At 48.0% G+C, this 23693-nt stretch overlaps 1 protein-coding gene across 1 annotated transcript in view; it reads left to right on the forward strand.

The window, feature by feature from the left end:
* LOC148671962 (uncharacterized) overlaps positions 1–23615 on the forward strand; it is a 360178-nt gene extending 336563 nt beyond the window's left edge. Inside the window, exons 5-19 of the mRNA XM_088632708.1 lie at positions 1936–2116; positions 2945–3730; positions 4554–5339; positions 6163–6912; positions 10263–10306; positions 10485–10551; positions 10682–11905; positions 12998–13119; positions 13218–13282; positions 13437–13651; positions 14549–14796; positions 15025–15147; positions 21962–22115; positions 22512–22556; positions 22647–23615. Of these exons, the coding sequence (XP_088488834.1) occupies positions 1936–2116; positions 2945–3730; positions 4554–5339; positions 6163–6912; positions 10263–10306; positions 10485–10551; positions 10682–11905; positions 12998–13119; positions 13218–13282; positions 13437–13651; positions 14549–14796; positions 15025–15147; positions 21962–22115; positions 22512–22556; positions 22647–22915 (5079 nt within the window). The 3' untranslated portion in view covers positions 22916–23615. The remainder of the gene's footprint in view (positions 1–1935; positions 2117–2944; positions 3731–4553; positions 5340–6162; positions 6913–10262; positions 10307–10484; positions 10552–10681; positions 11906–12997; positions 13120–13217; positions 13283–13436; positions 13652–14548; positions 14797–15024; positions 15148–21961; positions 22116–22511; positions 22557–22646) is intronic.
* The last annotated feature ends 78 nt before the right edge of the window (positions 23616–23693 follow it).

Here is a 23693-nt window from a genome sequence, read left to right on the forward strand (position 1 = left end):
AGCGGTCGAACAGGGTTTTTTCTTCACGATGGAAAGTATTCTTCGGTCATCCACTACTGTGGTCTCCCGTGGTCTACCACATCGTTTGCTATTGCTGAGCTCACCAGTGCGTTCTTGCTTCTTAACAGTGTACCAAACAGTTGATTTTGACACACTATGGCACACACTGGCTATGTCTCTGATTGATTGATTCTGATTTTACAGCCTCATGATGGCCCACTTTCCTGGCATTGCCAATTCCTAATGCCCCAGTATAGTGAGGGGGACACTGGACTTTAAACAGGAGCTGTTCTTCGGATGAGACGTAAAACCTAGGTCCTAACTCTCTGTGGTCATTAAAAATCCCAGGGTGTCTCTCGAGAAGAGTAGGGGTGTTACCCTGGTGTCCTGACCAAATTTCCCATTGGCCCTTACCAATCATGGCCTCCTAATAACCCCCATCTATGAATTGGCTTCATTACTCTGCTCTCCTCCCCACTGATAGCTGATGTGTGGTGAGCGTTCTGGTGCACTATGGCTGCCATCACATCATCCAGGTGGGGCTGCACACTGGTGGTGGTGGAGGGGATCCCCATTACCTGTAAAGCGCTTTGAGTGGAGTGTCCAGAAAAGCGCTATATAAGTGTAAGCAATTATTATAATTATTATTATTCTGTGGTCCTCATGTTGAGAGTCAACAGACTCCAGATACAGATGTCTCTTAGACTTTAGATAAAGTTTCTGACACTTGGGAGAGTAAACACTTCTAGCTTCAAAGCAGAGAGGATGTTTGCTGAGGTCTGAGGGGTTCCTTCAGCCAAAAGAATACCCAACAATTGTAAAATTCACCGTAGAATACCTACTGTAGGTTAGTTGTGGGTTAATGATTATCAATGATATCAATGAGCAGTACAGGAACATACAACATAATATCACTGTAAGAGCACAGAGGAAGAAAGAGAAACCCCCACAGTCCAGAGATCACTGGTCCAGTCTGGGTCACACTGTACCCCTCCAGTCCAGAGATCACTGGTCCAGTCTGGGTTTCCTTGCAAAAAGTACGGACTTTGCATTTTTCCTGCTTTTATGACTTATTAACTGACCATTTCAACAAAAAATATTATTTGCCTCTAGTATTGCAGTAAATTTAAGTTTTGTTCTCCCACAACTCCACGTTTTTTTTCTGTGAATCACAGTATCTCAGCTGAGTACCCGATTCCTTGAGTTTGGAGAGAAACAATTGATTGGATCAAGGACAAGGTCATACTGCCCCCTTGTGGAGGTGAGGGGTGATACTTTCTGACCACTGAGTGGAATTGATCTGTGCAGCTGAGAGCTCAGGAGTGTCCTGGCTCTAACTGTGCTCTTCCTCTCTGACAGGGGTGAGAGTCCCAGCTGCAGGAACACAGGAGGGACAGGCTGATTCCCATGAGGCACCACAGCGTCTCTCAGAGATCAGGATCGTCCTGCTGGGGGAGAGAAGATTTGAGAAGAGTGCAGCAGGAACCACCATCCTGGACAGATGGGAGTTTCACACTGAGAAAAGAACTGAGGAGTGTGAGAAGAGACAGGGTGAAGTAGCTGGGAGGAAGATCACTGTGGTCAACACTCCAGACTGTTGCTCCTCTCTCCAGTTCCACTCCATACGCTTTAAAGAGAACTCTCCTGTTCAGACCACTCTAGAGTGGATTAAAAGGATGATTAAACCCAGTGTGTCTCTGTGTCCCCCAGGACCCCACGCTCTCCTCCTGGTGATTAATCTGGACTCAGACACAGACTGGATATCAGTGAAGGAACATACACACAATAGTGCTGTTCACCTGGTGGGACAGCCTGGGAGACAAAACCATTGAGTTGTACATTGAGAGAGGAGGACAGGAGCTCCAGTGTCTGGTGGAGAAGTGTGGGAACAGGTATCATGTTCTCAACATCAGGCCCAGGGACAACCGCACTCAGGTCACAGAGCTGCTGGAGAAGATAGAGGACATGGTGGCAGGAAAGAGTGACTGTTACTATGAGGCTGAGGAAATGAATTTACAGGAGATGGAAGAGAAGTTCAGGACTGTGGGAATAAAGCAGAGACAGAGGATAGAGAAACTACTGCAGAAGACACTGGGACCCCAACTGCTTCCCAAGAGTGAGTTCATGTTCTCTCTCTGATAGGGGTCACAGCTCAGTACAGTCAGTTAACTACAGAGCTATTAAATGGTCAAAAAACACAGTTCTTACCTGTAAACAGCGAGTGTGTAAATTTGAACATCCTTGTCCACAAACTATTCCAGACCTCACAGCAATTTACCTTTTTTTTCCACAGTGATTGTTGCTACACGTAATGCTTTTAGAAAAACAAAGGTTCTTTGATGTTGATTTATATGGTATAAGCATATCTAACAGCTCTTTATACATTCTAATCTAATTATAAGAACTAATTTCTCATAAAAATGAGTGTAAGTAGGGTTTGTGTTATGAGTTCACTCCTTACCAGATGGCTGAACTCCTAAACTTAAAAAGTGACAGATACTCATGGAAGATGTTTGTCTAGTAGTGTTTGTCAGTGTGTAAAAGGTTAAAGGTGAGGGAAGGAGTCAATGTGTCAGTGTGGAAATTTCAGAAATTACATGACTAGACTTATCTGGACTGATCAACTGTCTTCTGTATTTTTTACTGTCAGCCAGTATCTTAAATTATCACTGAGTCTACAGTCATTTTAGACACGTTACAATTTTATTGACATTACCATTAACTGAAAACTGTTTTTCACAGTGGAACTTTCAGAATGATGGTTTTGTGTTTTGACTGAATTGATTGGGTCAAGGATGTGAAAGGACTCAAGTCTCTATACAGTCATACTGCCCCCTTGTGGAGGTGAGGGACTGGGCGGTACTTTCTGATTGAGTGGAATTGATCTGTGCAGCTGAGAGGTCAGGAGTGTCCCATCCCTAACTGTGCTCTTCCTCTCTGACAGGGGTGAGAGTCCCAGCTGCAGGAACACAGGAGAGGCAGACTGATTCCCATGAGGCACCACAGCGTCTCTCAGAGATCAGGATCGTGCTGCTGGAGGAGAGAGGGTCTGGGAAGAGCTCAGCAGGAAACACCATCCTGGGCAGAGAGGAGTTTGAGACAGAGAAAAGAACTGAGGAGTGTGAGAAGAGACAGGGAGAAGTAGCTGGGAGGCAGATCACTGTGGTCGACACTCCAGACTGGTGCTCCTCTCTCCAGTTCTACTCCATACGCTTTAAAGAGAAGTCTCCTGTACAGACCACTCTAGAGTGGATTAAAAGGAAGATTAAACCCAGTGTGTCTCTGTGTCCCCCAGGACCCCACGCTCTCCTCCTGGTGATTAATCTGGACTCAGACACAGACTGGAGATCAGTGAAGGAATATCTGGAGCTTCTCAGTGAGAGAGTCTGGAGACACACAATACTGCTGTTCACCTTGAGGTACAGACTGACACAAACAACCATTGAGCAGCACATTGAGAGAGGAGGAGAGGAGCTCCAGTGGCTGGTGGAGAAGTGTGGGAACAGGTATCATGTTCTCAACATCAGGCACAGGGACGACCGCACTCAGGTCACAGAGCTGCTGGAGAAGATAGAGGACATGGTGGCAGGAAAGAGTGACTGTTACTATGAGGCTGAGGAAATGAATTTACAGGAGATGGAAGAGAAGTTCAGGACTGTGGGAATAAGGAGGAGACAGAGGATAGAGAAACTACTGCAGAAGACAGTGGGACCCCAACGGCTTCCCAAGAGTGAGTTCATGTTCTCTCTCTGATAGGGGTCACAGCTCAGTACAGTTCACTACAGAGCTATTAAATGGTCAAAAAACACAGTTCTTACCTGTAAACAGCGAGTGTGTAAATTTGAACATCCTTGTCCACAAACTATTCCAGACCTCACAGCAATTTACCTTTTTTTTCCACAGTGATTGTTGCTACACGTAATGCTTTTAGAAAAACAAAGGTTCTTTGATGTTGATTTATATGGTATAAGCATATCTAACAGCTCTTTATACATTCTAATCTAATTATAAGAACTAATTTCTCATAAAAATGAGTGTAAGTAGGGTTTGTGTTATGAGTTCACTCCTTACCAGATGGCTGAACTCCTAAACTTAAAAAGTGACAGATACTCATGGAAGATGTTTGTCTAGTAGTGTTTGTCAGTGTGTAAAAGGTTAAAGGTGAGGGAAGGAGTCAATGTGTCAGTATGGAAATTTCAGAAATTACATGACTAGACTTATCTGGACTGATCAACTGTCTTCTGTATTTTTACTGTCAGCCAGTATCTTAAATTATCACTGAGTCTACAGTCATTTTAGACACGTTACAATTTTATTGACATTACCATTAACTGAAAACTGTTTTTCACAGTGGAACTTTCAGAATGATGGTTTTGTGTTTTGACTGAATTGATTGGGTCAAGGATGTGAAAGGACTCAAGTCTCTATACAGTCATACTGCCCCCTTGTGGAGGTGAGGGACTGGGCGGTACTTTCTGATTGAGTGGAATTGATCTGTGCAGCTGAGAGGTCAGGAGTGTCCTGGCTCTAACTGTGCTCTTCCTCTCTGACAGGGGTGAGAGTCCCAGCTGCAGGAACACAGGAGAGGCAGACTGATTCCCATGAGGCACCACAGCGTCTCTCAGAGATCAGGATCGTGCTGCTGGAGGAGAGAGTGTCTGGGAAGAGTTCAGCAGGAAACACCATCCTGGGCAGAGAGGAGTTTGAGACTAAGAAAAGAACTGAGGAGTGTGAGAAGAGACAGGGCGAAGTAGCTGGGAGGCAGATCACTGTGGTCAACACTCCAGACTGGTTCTCCTCTCTCCAGTTCGACTCCATACTCTTTAAAGAGAACTCTCCTGTACAGACCACTCTAGAGTGGATTAAAAGGATGATTAAACCCAGTGTGTCTCTGTGTCCCCCAGGACCCCACGCTCTCCTCCTGGTGATTAATCTGGACTCATACGCAGACTGGATATCAGTGAAGGAATATCTGGAGCTTCTCAGTGAGAGAGTGTGGAGACACACAATACTGCTGTTCACCTTGAGGTACAGACTGAGAGACACAACCATTGAGCAGCACATTGAGAGAGGAGGGAAGGAGCTCCAGTATCTGGTGGAGAAGTGTGGGAACAGGTATCATGTTCTCAACATCAGGCACAGGGGCGACCGCACTCAGGTCACAGAGCTGCTGGAGAAGATAGAGGACATGGTGGCAGGAAAGAGTGACTGTTACTATGAGGCTGAGGAAATGAATTTACAGGAGATGGAAGAGAAGTTCAGGACTGTGGGAATAAAGGAGAGACAGAGGATAGAGAAACTACTGCAGAAGACACTGGGACCCCAACTGCTTCCCAAGAGTGAGTTCATGTTCTCTCTCTGATAGGGGTCACAGCTCAGTACAGTTCACTACAGAGCTATTAAATGGTCAAAAAACACAGTTCTTACCTGTAAACAGCGAGTGTGTAAATTTGAACATCCTTGTCCACAAACTATTCCAGACCTCACAGCAATTTACCTTTTTTTTCCACAGTGATTGTTGCTACACGTAATGCTTTTAGAAAAACAAAGGTTCTTTGATGTTGATTTATATGGTATAAGCATATCTAACAGCTCTTTATACATTCTAATCTAATTATAAGAACTAATTTCTCATAAAAATGAGTGTAAGTAGGGTTTGTGTTATGAGTTCACTCCTTACCAGATGGCTGAACTCCTAAACTTAAAAAGTGACAGATACTCATGGAAGATGTTTGTCTAGTAGTGTTTGTCAGTGTGTAAAAGGTTAAAGGTGAGGGAAGGAGTCAATGTGTCAGTATGGAAATTTCAGAAATTACATGACTAGACTTATCTGGACTGATCAACTGTCTTCTGTATTTTTACTGTCAGCCAGTATCTTAAATTATCACTGAGTCTACAGTCATTTTAGACACGTTACAATTTTATTGACATTACCATTAACTGAAAACTGTTTTTCACAGTGGAACTTTCAGAATGATGGTTTTGTGTTTTGACTGAATTGATTGGGTCAAGGATGTGAAAGGACTCAAGTCTCTATACAGTCATACTGCCCCCTTGTGGAGGTGAGGGACTGGGCGGTACTTTCTGATTGAGTGGAATTGATCTGTGCAGCTGAGAGGTCAGGAGTGTCCTGGCTCTAACTGTGCTCTTCCTCTCTGACAGGGGTGAGAGTCCCAGCTACAGGAACACAGGAGAGGCAGACTTATTCCCATGAGGCACCACAGCGTCTCTCAGAGATCAGGATCGTGCTGCTGGAGGAGAGAGTGTCTGGGAAGAGCTCAGCAGGAAACACCATCCTGGACAGAGAGGAGTTTGAGACTGAGAAAATAACTGAGGAGTGTGAGAAGAGACAGGGTGAAGTAGCTGGGAGGCAGATCACTGTGGTCGACACTCCAGACTGGGATGTGTGGCTGATGGGGAATGATCCACAGCAGATCAGACAGGAGGTTGTGAAGATTGTGTCTCTGTGTCCCCCAGGACCCCACGCTCTCCTCCTGGTGATTAATCTGGACTCAGACACAGACTGGATATCAGTGAAGGAACATCTGGAGCTTCTCAGTGAGAGAGTCTGGAGACACACAATAGTGCTGTTCACCTGGTGGGACAGCCTGGGAGACAAAACCATTGAGCTGTACATTGAGAGAGGAGGACAGGAGCTCCAGTGTCTGGTGGAGAAGTGTGGGAACAGGTATCATGTTCTCAACATCAGGCACAGGGACGACCGCACTCAGGTCACAGAGCTGCTGGAGAAGATAGAGGACATGGTGGCAGGAAAGAGTGACTGTTACTATGAGGCTGAGGAAATGAATTTACAGGAGATGGAAGAGAAGTTCAGGACTGTGGGAATAAAGGAGAGACAGAGGATAGAGAAACTACTGCAGAAGACAGTGGGACCCCAACTGCTTCCCAAGAGTGAGTTCATGTTCTCTCTCTGATATGGGGTCACAGCTCAGTACAGTCAGTTAACTTACAGAGATATTAAACAGGGTCAAAAACATAGTTCTTACCAGCTCTTGCCTGTAAACAGCGAGTGTGTAAATTAGAACATCCTCACACTCAAACCTTTCTAGATCTTATAGTAATTTAACTGAATTTCACAGTGGATGTTGCTACAAGTTATGCTTTTAGGAAAACAAAGTTTCAAGTAGTTGTTAATGTTTGTGGCAAAAGTGTAACTAAAAAAGCTATTTAAATGCTAATGTAATTGTAATAACAAGTTGTTCAAAGGAATGTGTGGAAATAGGGTTTCTGATCTGAATTCATTCCTAGCCATAGGGCTGAACTAAACCAAACTAGTGACACACAGATACTCATGGAAGATGTTTGTCTAGTTGTGTTTGTCAATGTGATGCAAAGGTGAGGGAAGGAGTGTTGTCAGTGTGGAAATTTCAGGAGTCACATGACTAGAGACTCATCTGGACAGAGCAACCTGTACATATACTGTCAGACAGTATCTTTAATTATCATTGAGTCTACAGTCATTGTAGTCATGCTGCAGTTTTTATTTGCAAATATCATTACTTGCAAACTGCTTTTCATTGCTTTAACTGTTAAGAATGATGGTTTTGTGTTTTGATTGAATTGATTGGGTCAAGGATGTGAAACGACTCAAGTCTCTATACGGTCATACTGCCCCCTTGTATAACCAGACACAGAGAGGAGCTCCAGTGTCTGGTGGAGAAGTGTGGGAACAGGTATCATGTTCTCAACAACAAGAACAGGAGCGACTGCACTCAGGTCACAGAGCTGCTGGAGAAGATAGAGGACATGGTGGCAGGAAAGAGTGACTGTTACTATGAGATTGATAAGAAGGTTTTAGAGGTGATGGCACAGAGGAGGTGAGAAGATATCTGATAGAATAGTGAGTCTGTATTGGGATCTATGAGATCACTGACCCTCTCTCTGTACGACACACTGACACACAGCTCTCTCTCCTACATCACTGACCCTCTGTCTGTACGACACACTGACACACAGCTCTCTCTCCTACATCACTGACCCTCTGTCTGTACGACACACTGACACACAGCTCTCTCTCCTACATCACTGACCCTCTGTCTGTACGACACACTGACACACGGCTCTCTCCTACATCACTGACCCTCTGTCTATACGACACACTGACACACAGCTCTCTCTCCTACATCACTGACCCTCTGTCTGTACGACACACTGACACACAGCTCTCTCTCACATCACTGACCCTCTGTCTGTACGACACACTGACACACAGCTCTCTCTCCTACATCACTGACCCTCTGTCTGTACGGCACACTGACACACAGCTCTCTCTCCTACATCACTGACCCTCTCTCTGTACGACACACTGACACACAGCTCTCTCCTACATCACTGACCCTCTGTCTGTACGACACACTGACACACAGCTCTCTCCTACATCACTGACCCTCTGTCTGTACGGCACACTGACACACAGCTCTCTCTCCTACATCACTGACCCTCTGTCTGTACGGCACACTGACACACAGCTCTCTCTCTCCTACATCACTGACCCTCTGTCTGTACGGCACACTGACACACAGCTCTCTCTCCTACATCACTGAGCCTCTGTGTGTACGACACACTGACACACAGCTCTCTCTCCTACATCACTGACCCTCTCTCTGTACGGCACACTGACACACAGCTCTCTCCTACATCACTGACCCTCTGTCTGTACGACACACTGACACACGGCTCTCTCTCCTACATCACTGACCCTCTGTCTGTACGGCACACTGACACACAGCTCTCTCTCCTACGTCACTGACCCTCTGTCTGTACGACACACTGACACACGGCTCTCTCTCCTACATCACTGACCCTCTGTCTGTACGACACACTGACACACAGCTCTCTCCTACATCACTGACCCTCTGTCTGTACGACACACTGACACACAGCTCTCTCTCCTACATCACTGACCCTCTCTCTGTACGGCACACTGACACACAGCTCTCTCCTACATCACTGACCCTCTGTCTGTACGACACACTGACACACAGCTCTCTCTCCTACATCACTGACCCTCTGTCTGTACGGCACACTGACACACAGCTCTCTCTCCTACATCACTGACCCTCTGTCTGTACGACACACTGACACACAGCTCTCTCTCCTACATCACTGACCCTCTGTCTGTACGACACACTGACACACGGCTCTCTCCTACATCACTGACCCTCTGTCTATACGACACACTGACACACAGCTCTCTCTCCTACATCACTGACCCTCTGTCTGTACGACACACTGACACACAGCTCTCTCTCACATCACTGACCCTCTGTCTGTACGACACACTGACACACAGCTCTCTCTCCTACATCACTGACCCTCTGTCTGTACGGCACACTGACACACAGCTCTCTCTCCTACATCACTGACCCTCTCTCTGTACGACACACTGACACACAGCTCTCTCCTACATCACTGACCCTCTGTCTGTACGACACACTGACACACAGCTCTCTCCTACATCACTGACCCTCTGTCTGTACGGCACACTGACACACAGCTCTCTCTCCTACATCACTGACCCTCTGTCTGTACGGCACACTGACACACAGCTCTCTCTCTCCTACATCACTGACCCTCTGTCTGTACGGCACACTGACACACAGCTCTCTCTCCTACATCACTGAGCCTCTGTGTGTACGACACACTGACACACAGCTCTCTCTCCTACATCACTGACCCTCTCTCTGTACGGCACACTGACACACAGCTCTCTCCTACATCACTGACCCTCTGTCTGTACGACACACTGACACACGGCTCTCTCTCCTACATCACTGACCCTCTGTCTGTACGGCACACTGACACACAGCTCTCTCTCCTACGTCACTGACCCTCTGTCTGTACGACACACTGACACACGGCTCTCTCTCCTACATCACTGACCCTCTGTCTGTACGACACACTGACACACAGCTCTCTCCTACATCACTGACCCTCTGTCTGTACGACACACTGACACACAGCTCTCTCTCCTACATCACTGACCCTCTCTCTGTACGGCACACTGACACACAGCTCTCTCCTACATCACTGACCCTCTGTCTGTACGACACACTGACACACAGCTCTCTCTCCTACATCACTGACCCTCTGTCTGTACGGCACACTGACACACAGCTCTCTCTCCTACGTCACTGACCCTCTGTCTGTACGACACACTGACACACGGCTCTCTCTCCTACATCACTGACCCTCTGATCTTTATCCAGGCAGCTGACTTTCCTTTTTTGTTTGTTTGGCAGAAGATCTACGTCCTCCCCAAGTCCGCACAGTATATTTTCCTGCCGTAAGTTTTACTGGTGTGTCTATTCATTTTCAAAATGTCTTCATACCTTCATAACTGGGCACAAAGTATAAAAAACGTGACGTTGGTCACACTTCCAAAAAGAAGTGTGACCAAGTCGTGTGCCATTAATTTAAACAGGTAAAGGTTTATTCCATTCACACCTTCTCTTCATATCCAGAGCATCAGAAAAGAGTGGAAGACAGAGGAGCCGAAGACACTGGGATGGAACAGCAGTGAGAGAGGCAGTGAGTGAGAATGATGGTGTCAAACAGAGCATGAATACTCACCTTCTCCGCAAATGAGATACTTAAGTAAGTCCTTTATTTCACTGTTCAATTTCAAGTTCCATTTAGCAGCACCACTCTTGTTTTACAGAAGAGCTGCTCTCCAACACTGCAGAAAAGACACTTAGACTGAGACAGATTGAGAAGAGACAGCGAGAGACAGAGGAGCTGAGTCGGAAGAAACAGAGACAGACAGAGGAGCTGAGACAGAGGGAGAAGGAGAGACAGAGAGAGACAGAGGAGCTGAGACAGAGAGAGGAGGAGAGACAGAGGGAGATGAAGAGAAATCGAGAGACAGAGGAGCCGAGACGGAAGAAACAGAGAGAGACAGAGGAGCTCAGACACAGGTTGGAGGAGAGACAGAGACAGACAGAGGAGCTGAGACAGAGGGAGATGAAGAGAAATCGAGAGACAGAGGAGCTGAGACAGAAGAAACAGAGACAGACAGAGGAGCTGAGACAGAGGGAGAAGGAGAGACAGAGACAGACAGAGGAGCTGAGACAGAGGGAGATGAAGAGAAATCGAGAGACAGAGGAGCTGAGACAGAAGAAACAGAGACAGACAGAGGAGCTGAGACAGAGGGAGAAGGAGAGACAGAGACAGACAGAGGAGCTGAGACAGAGGGAGATGAAGAGAAATCGAGAGACGGAGGAGCTGAGACAGAGGTTGGAGGACAGACAGAGAGAGACAGAGGAGCTGAGACAGAGGGAGGAGGAGAGACAGAGAGAGACAGAGGAGCTGAGACAGAGGTTGGAGGAGAGACAGAGAGAGACAGAGGAGCTGAGACAGAGGTTGGAGGACAGACAGAGAGAGATAGAGGAGCTGAGACAGAGGGAGGAGGAGAGACAGAGAGAGACAGAGGAGCTGAGACAGAGGTTGGAGGAGAGACAGAGAGAGATAGAGGAGCTGAGACAGAGGGAGGAGGAGAGACAGAGAGAGACAGAGGAGCTGAGACAGAGGTTGGAGGAGAGACAGAGAGAGACAGAGGAGCTGAGACAGAGGGAGGAGGAGAGACAGAGAGAGACAGAGGAGCTGAGACAGAGGGAGGAGGAGAGACAGAGAGAGACAGAGGAGCTGAGACAGAGGTTGGAGGAGAGACAGAGAGAGACGGAGGAGCTGAGACAGAAGTATGAAAGAAGGGAGAGAGAGAGAGAAGAGGAGCTCAGACAGAGGTTGGAGGAGGAGTGGAGGAGAGAAGAGGAGCTGAAGGAGAAGATGAGAAAGACACTGGAGGAAGAGGAGCTGGAGAAAGAGACAGAGGAGCCCAGACTGCCTGTCAAGAGGAGGAACAGTAAAGACTTTGAAATTCCCTCCAGTAAGTGTTGATCAGTACTACTGAGATTCAATTCAAGCACCACTGAGTGCCTGAAGCAAAACTCAATTAAAACATCAGATTAAATATAAATGTCGAATATTAATTTAAAGTAATAAGTGAAGCACTGCCTGTACTGTAGTACTGTGTGAATGAGACACAGACGAACACAGGAGATTGAGACAGAGACAGAGGAGAATGACACATCATCAGTGGTACAATTTACTTCTTTAAAATGAAAGAAGGCCTTTCAAAGTAAAGGTATTCTGTGATTGTTATTATTTTGGCAGAGGGAGAAGAACAATGAATGGAGCTGTTCTCAGTTTCAAATCTTCTGTGTAGTGGAAGATTGTCAAACAGCCTTTTGTTTGTGGGCTGTATTATAAGATACAGTAGGAAGGAAAAAAACAAACACAAAAAGGTGGAGTCTGAAATATCAGTCTTTGTCAGGTCACATGCCTGCTTAATAGTCAAAACCACATTCAGAGTCGGGGCCAAATTAAAACTCCACAGTCCTGTTTCCTTCTAGACTGGAGGGGAGGGGTAACACAAGCGTTTTAAAAGTAACTATTCCGTGTTACTCTTAAGGAAAATGTGAAGACTCAGCTCTCTCTCCTACATTACTAGCCCTCTCAGTAAAGTCAGTAAGGAATAAGTGCCAGTTTTTATCGTTGCCAACCACAAGACCATCAAGGTCCTGTAGGAATATCAGTGTGAGTCATGAGTTCACAACAGGAAGAGAGTTCTCTCGGATACACTGCCTGTCCCTTCTGATCCAGGATGATCCACACTTTCTCTAGCAGTGTGATAAGACTTCGATAAGAAGTAAATATTCTAAAATACAGGAAACAGAGGGATCCTGAACACGCAGAGGAACCCAGATGTCTGCACAGCACGAGAGACAGTGGACTCTAAACACAGTGAGCAGCATCACACCAGATCCATAACGAGCCCATTATCATGATGATGGTGTCAAAACAGCACCCAGGTCCTCTCAGAAGATCAGACAGCTGTATTCAACAGTTTGTAGCACCTGAGATACTGAGACAGACTCACGCCTGTCACTCTGTGATGCCCAGGTCTTTCTTTCAACAGTTCCAGCAGCTGAGGAATATTCACCTGGGGCACGTGAGACTGAGGGCTCACTGTCTGGGATACCTGAGACTGGGGGCTCACTGTCTGGGGGAGATGAGCCTGATGAAGTTAGCAGAACCAAAGTAAGTGTTTGTTTACCTCCACACCTGTGACATCTCATCTCCCACACTGGAGACGCACCTGAGTCTTAAACATTTGTGGAATCTTGTCTCGTTCTTAGGTTCTTGGTGACGTGACTGAATTTACACCTGAAATAAAAATCCAGAACAAGAAAGAAACTTACAGGTATCTGGTTCATCAAGCTCATTTTCAGCTTGTCTCCAGTGTCAGTGCTGTGTCTGTTGTCACACAGTCCTCTCTTTCTCTGTATAGAAAATGTGCTGTCCTGAGGTGTCCTCTGACTCTGTGCAGTGTGTTGACAGTGTGCTGTCCTGTGCAGGTATCTCTGCCCGTCCGCGGGTCAGTTCTGGTGCCGTGTCACTGGGCTGGTGTTTGTGATGGCGTCGGGGGGTGAACTGGAGTATCAGACCACACACTGGGACATGGGGCTCCTGTCCCCCACTGGCCAGCTTCCTGCAGGACCCCTGTTTGACATCCGCTGCCCCCAGGGGGCGCTGAGGGAACTGCAGCTACCTCACTGCGAGATCGATGGCCGTGAGTCTCAGGCGATGTTAACAGTTTCTGTATTGACAGTGAGTACAGCTTCAGCTCAGCTACAGCAGGAGACTCTACCCTCTACCACGGAGTCTGGTGACAGTTTGCTTTCTTGGGCAATAGTGGAAGGATAATTCTCAATCCCTCTCTCCAGCCTCTGGAATCTGTTCCAATCCATTACTGAACCTCAATCCCAGGGCTTCGCTGCTGACCCTTAATTAATCTCAGTTAACAGCTTCATTACTTTAATTCAGTTATTCATGGCCACCGAAGGCCATGTCACTAAATTAGCTTCATCACTGACCCTGAGTTATTCAGTGACCAGTGATCTTCTCACTGCTGAGAATGCACGAAGGTAATCGGTTCTGTTGTAGAACCCAGTGTTTCAGTTCTGATCCCGAATTACTGATCCTGATCGCCTGTGATCCATTCCAGCAGGACCGCAATGTCGCCGTGATTGATGATTTAATCGCACTGTAGCCCAGGCGAGCACTGAGCTGCTGCTCTGAAGCGTTGATCTCGCATTCGCCGCTTCACAAACCCATAATGATGAACTGGTCTCCTGAGGCTGTGAGTCTGGGATAACTAACCACTCGGAACCAAAAATGATCCAAACCCACTTCTCTGACCCGGGAGTATTATAGCTCAGCGGGCTGAATCCCTTGAACAAGCAGGGAATTTCTGGGGTAGCGTCTGAACCAATCTGGGGTGTCATAGAATCATGGACCAGCAGCACTCAGGATGTGACCTCACTTACAAACACTAATAGATTCGTAACTCTGGAGCCACACGAAACCGATCAGAGTCCCGGAACAGCGAATGAGAAACAGTCTTGCTCAGCTGCTGTAACCCTTGCGGGCTGTAGCGCGTTCTCCTCACTCTCTTGTCTTCCTGCAGGCAGGAGTGACTTCCTGTCGGTGGCCCATGTGAGCTGTGGTAATCTTGAGGTGGTGTCGCCTCTGGAGGTGACACAGACCCATGTGAGGGTGTCCATCGCCGGCCTGTCCCTGTGGGGCCTCGTGAAGAGCCTGTGGGACTCCAGCATCCTGGGACAGGTGCTGCTGTTCCTGCAGCCAGGGGATGGCGTGGATCTGCTACCCAAGTTGAACGTGTTTGTGCTCCCTGGGAACGTACTTCTTAGCCAGGTACAGGGGACTTCCTGTCTCTCTGTCTGTCTTCCTCCCCAGTACTTCCTGTCTCTATCTGTCTCTCCTAACACTTCCCATCTCTCTGCCCATCTACCTCTCCAGCACTTCCTGTCTCTCTAGCACTTCTCTGGACGTCTCTGTCCATCTGTTTCTCCAGCACGACTTCCTGCTGTGTTTGTTCCCCCATTCCCAGCAGTGTCACCTGTCCTCTCCTCTCCTCCACAGGTCACCGAGCAGCAGGACTGCAGCAGCACCCTCATTAAGACGAGCTCAAGCTGTAAACTGACACCGCAGGCGATGTACAGAGTGTCCAGCAGCAGCAAGGAGATTGAGATAATCCAGCCTAAGGTAATGGTTGTCCTGTGACACAGACGGAGATCACTGGCCTTTATGACCCAAACTGTTGAGAGAGCATGAGGGAGAGACTGAAAGATCTAGAGAGAGAGAAGCAGGAGAGATAGAGAGAGAGGAGAGAGAGAGAGGCAGCACAGAAGATGAGCTCCTAATTTCTTTGAGATTTTATTGTTTTCTGGAACTGAACAAATAGTCTAGGAATAAGGCAACATCTAACAAAACTAAAGAAAACTACAGAAGTAAAGAAATAATTTGCCATTGGAAAAAAAAATCAACAAAGCAAACATCTAAAAAACTGAAGATCAACTATAAGACACAGCTACACCTGAGGATAAAGGACCTGAGGAAAAATCCTCAAGAGATGAAGAGGAACAAACAGAAAAGGAATAATTAAAACAAGGAAATAAGAATAAGAAGACAAGAAAGAAAGAAAGAAAGAAAAAGTACACCAAAGGAAACAAAAAGGAAAAGGAAAATACAAGCAGCATCAAGAGAAGCCAAGAACTCAGCCATCAACACGAAAAACACCTGGTAAGCCCTGTTCTTTCTTCTCCTTTTTTGAAGAGGCCTCTAAAAAAATTGAACTGCTTTGCTAGATAAAAGTTTAAAAAGTCTTTAGAAAAAGTTACCTTAAAGTTTAAACTAAACCAAATACCACTTGGGCCCACTACACTCAAAAGGCCAAAGTTGAAGAACCTGTTCCCAAGCAACAGGGGGCTGATTGTATTCAAAATGCCCGAGCCAGGCCGTCTGTTTGCTCTTCTCACCTGGACCCATTGTATTTAAAAGAAGAAAGATGAGTACAGAGCAGAACACAGCCCCACTGGACCAGCCCTGCCCCCTCAGCACAGTACTCCAGTACCCTGAGGACGTGAAAACCGTTAAGACCAGGAAACAGTACAAAGACTCCTGGATGAAAGAAACCCAGAGACCCTCATTGCTGACTACTGCCAGGCAGGAGAAAAACACATAAAAACCAACCTGCTCTTTTTTACTGAGCATCCGAATGCCTGGCACACAGCTGTGTGTAAGAATTATACAAACACCACCAGAAGGGGCATCAGCAAAGGCAGGCAAATCTCCATAGGGGGCGACAGCGAGGTAGAAGACACTGTCCTGACCGTCAACACCTACCACAATGGTACAGTGATGATACAGGGCAGTGAGGCCGCTCTGGAGCTTTTCGAGGAAAAGTTCACAGACCTTAAAACACAGGCCGACCTGGAGAAACCTCCCCCAGAAACAGGAGAGAGACCCAGCAGCCTGATGCCCACAGCACCAGAGAGTTCAGCTCCACCTGACTCAGAGCCCACAAACACAGCCTCAGCCACAGAACAGCCCAGCAAGAGTGTAGCCCTCGGCAACACGGAAACACACCACCACCCGGACACACACAGCCCACACCAACCTGCGGGACAACAGTAAGCTGCAGTCGGAAGTAGCAGAGCTGAAAGAGGAGCTGCAGCTCGCGGAGAGGACAAGCAAGACTCTCAAAGACCAGCTGAGGAAACTCACTACTTCCCACTGCAGCCCTGACTGCAACAGAACAGCCCTGAGACCCAGAACACACAACACACAACACCCACCACCAACCCGCAAAGACACACCCACCTCCACACAACCTGACACCCCTCCAACCCCCACCACCAACTCCCACTAACCCAGTACCCCCACCGTAGCAAACACCATACCCACTGCACCCCCCGGCACCCCAAATCCCCTCACAACTCTACTGCCCAAAAGCACATCCACCTTGCCGAACACTCAGGGTGACCCACACACACACCCGGCCCCACCCAACTCCTCCACCTCACACACTGCACCCCCCCAAGCAGCCCCCCGCCCGGCAGCACAGCGCCCCTCCAGCAGACTGGACACCAGAGGCAGACGCATGGAAGTAGCCCTTCTCATCGACTCCAACGGGAGGTACATCGATGAGCACAGGCTCTTCCCGGGATTACAAACAGCAAAGCTCTGGTGTCCGACGACAGAGAAGGCCCTGCAGCTGCTGTCCAGGTCGGTACTGGGAGCCCCTCAGCACATCATCATCCACACCGGCACCAACGACCTGAGGACCCAGAGGGAGCAGGTGGCCCAGTCCATCAGGAGAGTGGCAGAGAGGGCCATACAGGAGTTCCCTCGCACCCGAATTGTCATCTCCATCCTGCTGCCGAGACAGGACGAGCAGCACCACACCATCCAGAAAATCAATGCCGAGATCTCACGGTGCTGCGCCCTGCTCCCAAACGTCTACCTGGCCCATCATTCCACCCTTGGACCACAGCATCTACACGACCATAAACACCTCAAAAAAAAGACCATTGGACTCTTCACAAAAACTCTGAAAGACACCACACTGGGCAGACACCCAAACAGCACCCCAGAGAGAAACAGGAGGACTACCAGAGGAACGCCCCAGCACCCACACCCCCAACCCAGACCAGCTCAGCCCACAAAGAACAGAACCAGCACCACCCTACAGCCCTTCAACCCAGACCAACGACCGAACAGGACCAGAACCAGCGCCCCACCCCATGCCCCTCACCCAGACCAGCAGCTGAACCGGACCAGAACCACTACCCCTCCCCACCCAGCACAACAGCAGAGCCGGACCGAGCCCCTCCTGCACAGCTACGCCGCAGCCCTGGCCAGACCAGCAGTCCTGAGCGGTTTGGAGCTGGGAGAAATCTGGCAGCTCCTGAACCTCATCTGCACCCGGCTTATGAGCTGAACTTCCATCACCCACAGCGACAGACAAAAACCCAGCACAATACTTGTTTCTGTTGATGATGTAAATGTCTGACACTAATTTGATACAGATCCAGAAAACAATAACAAATTGCAAAGATAATTCAAACGATAACAATGAGATCTCTAACGATAAGTATGTGGAACATTCAGGGTCTGGGCTCGTCAGCATTTGGGCTGAAGAGCACTGATCCTGAATTTATCAAGGATGTAAAGGAGACAGACATCATGATCCTACAGGAGACATGGTGTCGGGGAGACTTGGGTACCCACTGTCCCCCAGGCTACAAGGAGATCATGGTGCCCTCTGTCAAAAAACCCCAAATCACCCGGGGCAGAGACTCTGGGGGGATCATTGTGTGGTACAGAGCGGAGCTCAGTCACTCCATACAATTAGTAAAGAAAGAAGAGTCACGAATTTGGCTTAAAATCAAAAGAAATACCATCTGTACAGAAAATGAGGTTCTGTGTGCTGTCTACATCCCGCCCTCAGAATCCCCCTACTACAGTGAGGGAATTCTCCCCAGTCTCCACACGGAGATCGGTCACTTCCAGGGCCAGGGAAACGTGCTGCTCTGTGGTGACCTCAATGCACGAACAGGCACACTGGCAGACTACACCAGCACACAGGGAAACACTCACATATTCGGACAATCCCCTCTGTACCACACACCGGTCACCTCACTCAGGTGTAGCCATGACACCACGGTCAACAGCACCGGGCGCGAGCTGCTGCAGCTCTGTCAAGGGCTGGGCCTGTACATCGTCAACGGCAGGACTAGAGGGGACTCTCTAGGCAGGTTCACCTACAGCTCAGCTCTGGGCAGCAGTGTGGTGGACTACGCCATCACCGACCTGGACCCCTCCTGTATCATGAAGAGAGCACACCAGCACAGAGACACACTGACACAGCCCAGCCACCTGTATGACCTCAACCAGGCATACAGATGGGACACAGACAGCCTAGACAGATACCAAACTGCACTGGGTGATGACGAAATTCAGACACTGATGGACACATTCCTAAACACTCCGTATCAAACCAACAAATTAGGCATAAACTTGGCCACACAAAAACTAAATAAAAAAACTACCAAAAAACAAAAGCAAAAGAAAAGTGGTTTGTTACGGAGTGCAAAAACATCAGAAATGCACTACGAAAAGTCTCAAATGAAAAACACAGACAACCACACAACACAGATCTGCGACTCAGGTACTGTGACATGGTAAAACTTTACAAACACACGCTGAAAAAGAAAAGAAACAAATACATAGACAAACAACTTGCAGAAATTGAGGAGTCACTAAATCAGAACTGTTTCTGGGAGAAGTGGAACAACTTAAACAAATCAAAACCAGAAGAATTGGCCATCCAAAATGGGACAATCTGGCAAACATACTTTGAAAATCTCTATGAAAAGCTCCCAAATACAAATCAATCAGACCAAAACACCACTTATGAAAAACTTTTGGAATTGGCTATCAAAGACAACCAAAACCCCTTAGACTCCCCAATCACTGAGCAGGAGGTACTGGACAAACTCCAGGCCCTCAGACCATGCAAAGCCTGTGGCCATGATGGTGTCATAAATGAGATGCTGAGACACAGCAGCCCAAAGTTGCAACAAGCCCTGCTCAAACTCCTCAATCTCATCATGTCAGCTGGATGTTTCCCCGAGGCCTGGAACCAAGGACTGATCACGCCCATCTATAAGAGTGGAGATAAACTCGATCCCAACAACTACCGGGGCATCTGTGTGAACAGTAACCTGGGGAAGGTATTCTGCAGTATCCTAAATACACGAATACTGGCCTTCCTTACCGAACACAATGTCCTGAGTAAAAGTCAGATTGGCTTCTTGCCAGATCACCGCACATCTGATCACATTTACACCCTACACACACTGATAGACAAACACGTCCACCAAAAACACAAAGGAAAAATTTTTGCCTGCTTTGTCGATCTCAAAAAAGCATTTGACTCAATTTGGCATGAGAGATTGTTTTACAAACTACTCCAAAGTGGCATAGGGGGCAAAGTGTACGACATAATTAAATCAATGTATTCAGAGAGCAAATGTGCAGTGAAAATTGGAAACAAAAGGACTAAATTTTTCACCCAAGGCCGTGGGGTGAGACAGGGCTGCAGCCTGAGCCCAACACTGTTCAATATCTATATCAATGAATTAGCAGGAATGTTGGAGCAGTCTGCAGCTCCTGGTCTTACACTACATGACACAGAAATCAAGTTCCTGCTCTACGCAGATGACCTGGTCCTGCTGTCGCCCACAGAACAGGGGCTGCAGCAGAACCTGGCACTGCTGGAGCAGGACTGTCAGACCTGGGCACTGCCAGCCCATCTGGACCCAGAACAGCAGAGCCTGGCACTGCTGGAGCAGGACTGTCAGACCTGGGCACTGCCAGCCCATCTGGACCCAGAACAGCAGAGCCTGGCACTGCTGGAGCAAGACTGTCAGACCTGGGCACTGACAGTCAATCTGGACAAGACCAGAGTTATGGTTTTCCAGAAGAAAGCCAGACCTCAGGGAAACAGGTACAAATTCACACTGAACAACAACACATTGGAGCACACATCCAGCTACACATATCTCGGTCTCACCATCAGCTCTTCCGGGAGTTTTGACCTGGCAGTGAAGGCACTGAGGGAGAAGGCACTCAGGGCTTTCTACGCAATAAGAAGGAGGCTCTTCAACATCAACCCACCAAGAAGAATCTGGCTCCAAATATTTGAAAGTGTAATCCAACCCATTGCCCTATACGGCAGTGAAGTGTGGGGTCCCCTCACAGACCAGGATTACACTCAATGGGACAAACACCCCACAGAAACTCTGCACATAGAGATCTGTAGAAACATCCTCTGTGTGCAGAGAAAAACTCCTAACAACGGGTGCAGGGCCGAATTAGGCCAGTACCCACTATTGATAAACATACAGAAAAGAATATTTAAGTATTGGCTACACCTAAAAAACAGTGACCAAAATTCCTACCACCACAAAGCCCTGCTGAGCCAAGAGCTGAGCCCAAAACAGAGCCCCCTGAGCCAGCTGGTCCTGAGGGTCACCGACCTGAGCCACACCGACACTAACCAGCCTCAGGACAGCACTGCTAGAGCACCACAACCCAGACTCAACCACATCACAGCACAGATCAGACAGCAATATCTCACACACTGGGACACACACACACAAATACAACATAAACTGGAATGCTACAGAACCTTAAACAGACAATACACACTAGCTGAATATTTGACCAAAATAAAAAATAACAAACAGAAACAGACCCTGACGAAGTACAGGCTCAGTGACCACAACCTGGCCATAGAAACTGGGCGACACAGGCAGACCTGGCTGCCCAGAGAGGACAGGCTGTGCTCCCACTGCCAGCGGGGAGAAATAGAGACAGAGGTGCACTTCCTACTGCACTGTGACAGATACTCTGGGATTAGAGAAACATTCTTCCCGAAATTCAGAAATCTAATCCCAGAGTTCCCACACCTGCCAAAACCACAACAGGTCCCAATCCTACTGGGAGAGGGAGGAGGGAACTCAGTTGATCTGGCAGCCCAGTATGTGATCTCCTGTCACAGCCTGAGGAACAGTGAGTCTGTCTCCCAATAATGCTCCAGCCGCCTACAGTATATGTCAATATTTTATAATATGTCTTTGTTGTAAATGTCTGTAACATGTCTGTAGATTTTATTTTACTTCTATTTTTGGTTTTGTTCCATGTTAATTTTATTATTTTTATTTGCTTTGGCAACACTGATTGTACCCATCGGTCATGCTAATAAAGCACCTTGAATTGAATTGAACTGAATTGAGAATCAGGAAAGACTCGGGTCATGAAAGGATGATCTGAGTATCATCATAACAATGAAACAGGTGGACCCAGGCAACAGATACACAGAGAAAGGAAGGGGCCCCAGTACTGACCCCTGAGGAACACCAGGGGGTCCAGCTGACTTCATGCTCAAAAAGGATTTGCCTGTGTGACAGACTGCTAGCTCTTTAACACAGCATTATTGTTGTTTTTCCAGTCCGAGTGCTTTTACTGCAGTTATGGCCCAAATTTCCACCCCACGTTCGAGGTTTTCCTGGCCCACGGTGCGAGGAGTCTGGTTCTCGAGTTGCTGAAAGACGCCACAAAGGAAGGAGAAATGAGGGTGTGGAGGCGCTTTGTGCAGCTGCCAGGTAACAGCAGACGAGACTCGCAGGGACCTGAGGTTCTGCTGCAGAGAGCAGGACTGGGATCAGTGGAGTGAAGTGAGCACTGAGAGGTCACTGATGGGATTCCTGCTGTCTTTGTGCTCCACTCGGTCTCTCCACAGGCGGTAGACTGTGTAATTCTGTGAGAGAGGTCATAGTCTGTGGGTATTGAGCTATACAGAGTGAACGCTGTCTTTACAGGAGACTGTGTGTCTGGTGGGTGTTGTGCTGTTTAGGTTGGCCAGTGTCTTTACAGGTGGGTTAATCCTTGTTTATTGATGCCAGTGGAAACCTGATGTCCCGGCTGATCAGTTAAAAAGAAGTTCAGAAGAAACTCGGAGATTATGACTGTAATTCACGTCTCTCTGTCTCTCTCTGCAGTCCCTGCTGTTCGGACCAGGACCCCAAAGACTTCTGCCCCTCAGAGTGAGTCCCTCTGTCCTCTTTGAGTATCTAGAGCTGGTTCCTCAGCCCTTGTATAGGAGCAGCCAGTAGAAGGGTGTCTGTTTGTTTCAGGAATCACCAGCAGCGAAGGGTGGGAAAGAGCCTTGAATGAAGTGATCGAGGAGCTGGAAGCAGACGAGTACAAGAAGCTGAAGAACATTCTGCACCAGGAGGGGATGCCCCGGGGTGTACTGGGAGACACCGAGAAGCAGGACCTGGCCCACAGGATCGTCTCCCACTTCGGAACGGAGGAGTCTGTTCACGTCGTTCAGGAAGCCATGGCCAGCATTCCTCGGAACGACACAGCGATACAGGAATTACTGAAGCCCTTTGTGGAGTAGCTGAGATAGAGAAGGAGCATAAGGACACCCTGTAGGACTACAGTGTTTCACCATGAGGGAGTCACTCTTGAGCAACACACAGTCGTCCTCTCTCAGCTCACAGCAACGCCCCTGAGCCACACAGAGAGCATGAGGAAGATCACACAGGCTCCTCTGAGCCTGCACTGGTCCTGTCCATGAACACAGCAGAGCTGCCACTCTGTAGCCTGATGCCCTCAGAGCTCGGAGCTCAGCAAGGCTGGGAGACTGTAAGGAAACCAGGATGCTGCTGCTGTGTGTGGAGGTTGTGGACCAGCAGGTGGCGCTGTTGCCTCTTGAGCCGAAGTATCCCCAGTATTTTTAGGAAAGACTGGCTTAGCTCCGGGAGATGGTGCTGTCCTGCCGATGAGATGCTGAACTGAGGCTGTGACTGTCTGGTCATTAAAGATCCCAGGACACTGGCTGGAAGAGCTGAGCTGGACTCTGGTTTGTGCTCCACGTGGTGGAGGGGGGCAGAATGACTCTCCTTCTACATCTGTCTTTTAGGTCTGTGATGTACCGTGTCAACGCAGTTTCTTGTAATTATTCAGTGTGATGGTGATGACTATAAGAACCTCTGTGAAACTGCTGCAATTTGGGGCGCTGTGGGAAATACCCCTTCAGTGTTCTCCAGACGTGGCCATTTTCTTTACAATTAAACTCATCCCAAACCTTCACTGCACTGCACTGTGACTGCTTGCATCCTTCCAGTACTGTACTAACTAGTACTAGGCAGTACCCTGTTAACTACTACTAGACA

The sequence above is a fragment of the Lepisosteus platostomus genome, chromosome 5, assembly GCF_059453375.1.
Source record: "Lepisosteus platostomus isolate fLepPlt1 chromosome 5, fLepPlt1.hap1, whole genome shotgun sequence".
Classification (NCBI taxonomy): domain Eukaryota; kingdom Metazoa; phylum Chordata; class Actinopteri; order Semionotiformes; family Lepisosteidae; genus Lepisosteus; species Lepisosteus platostomus.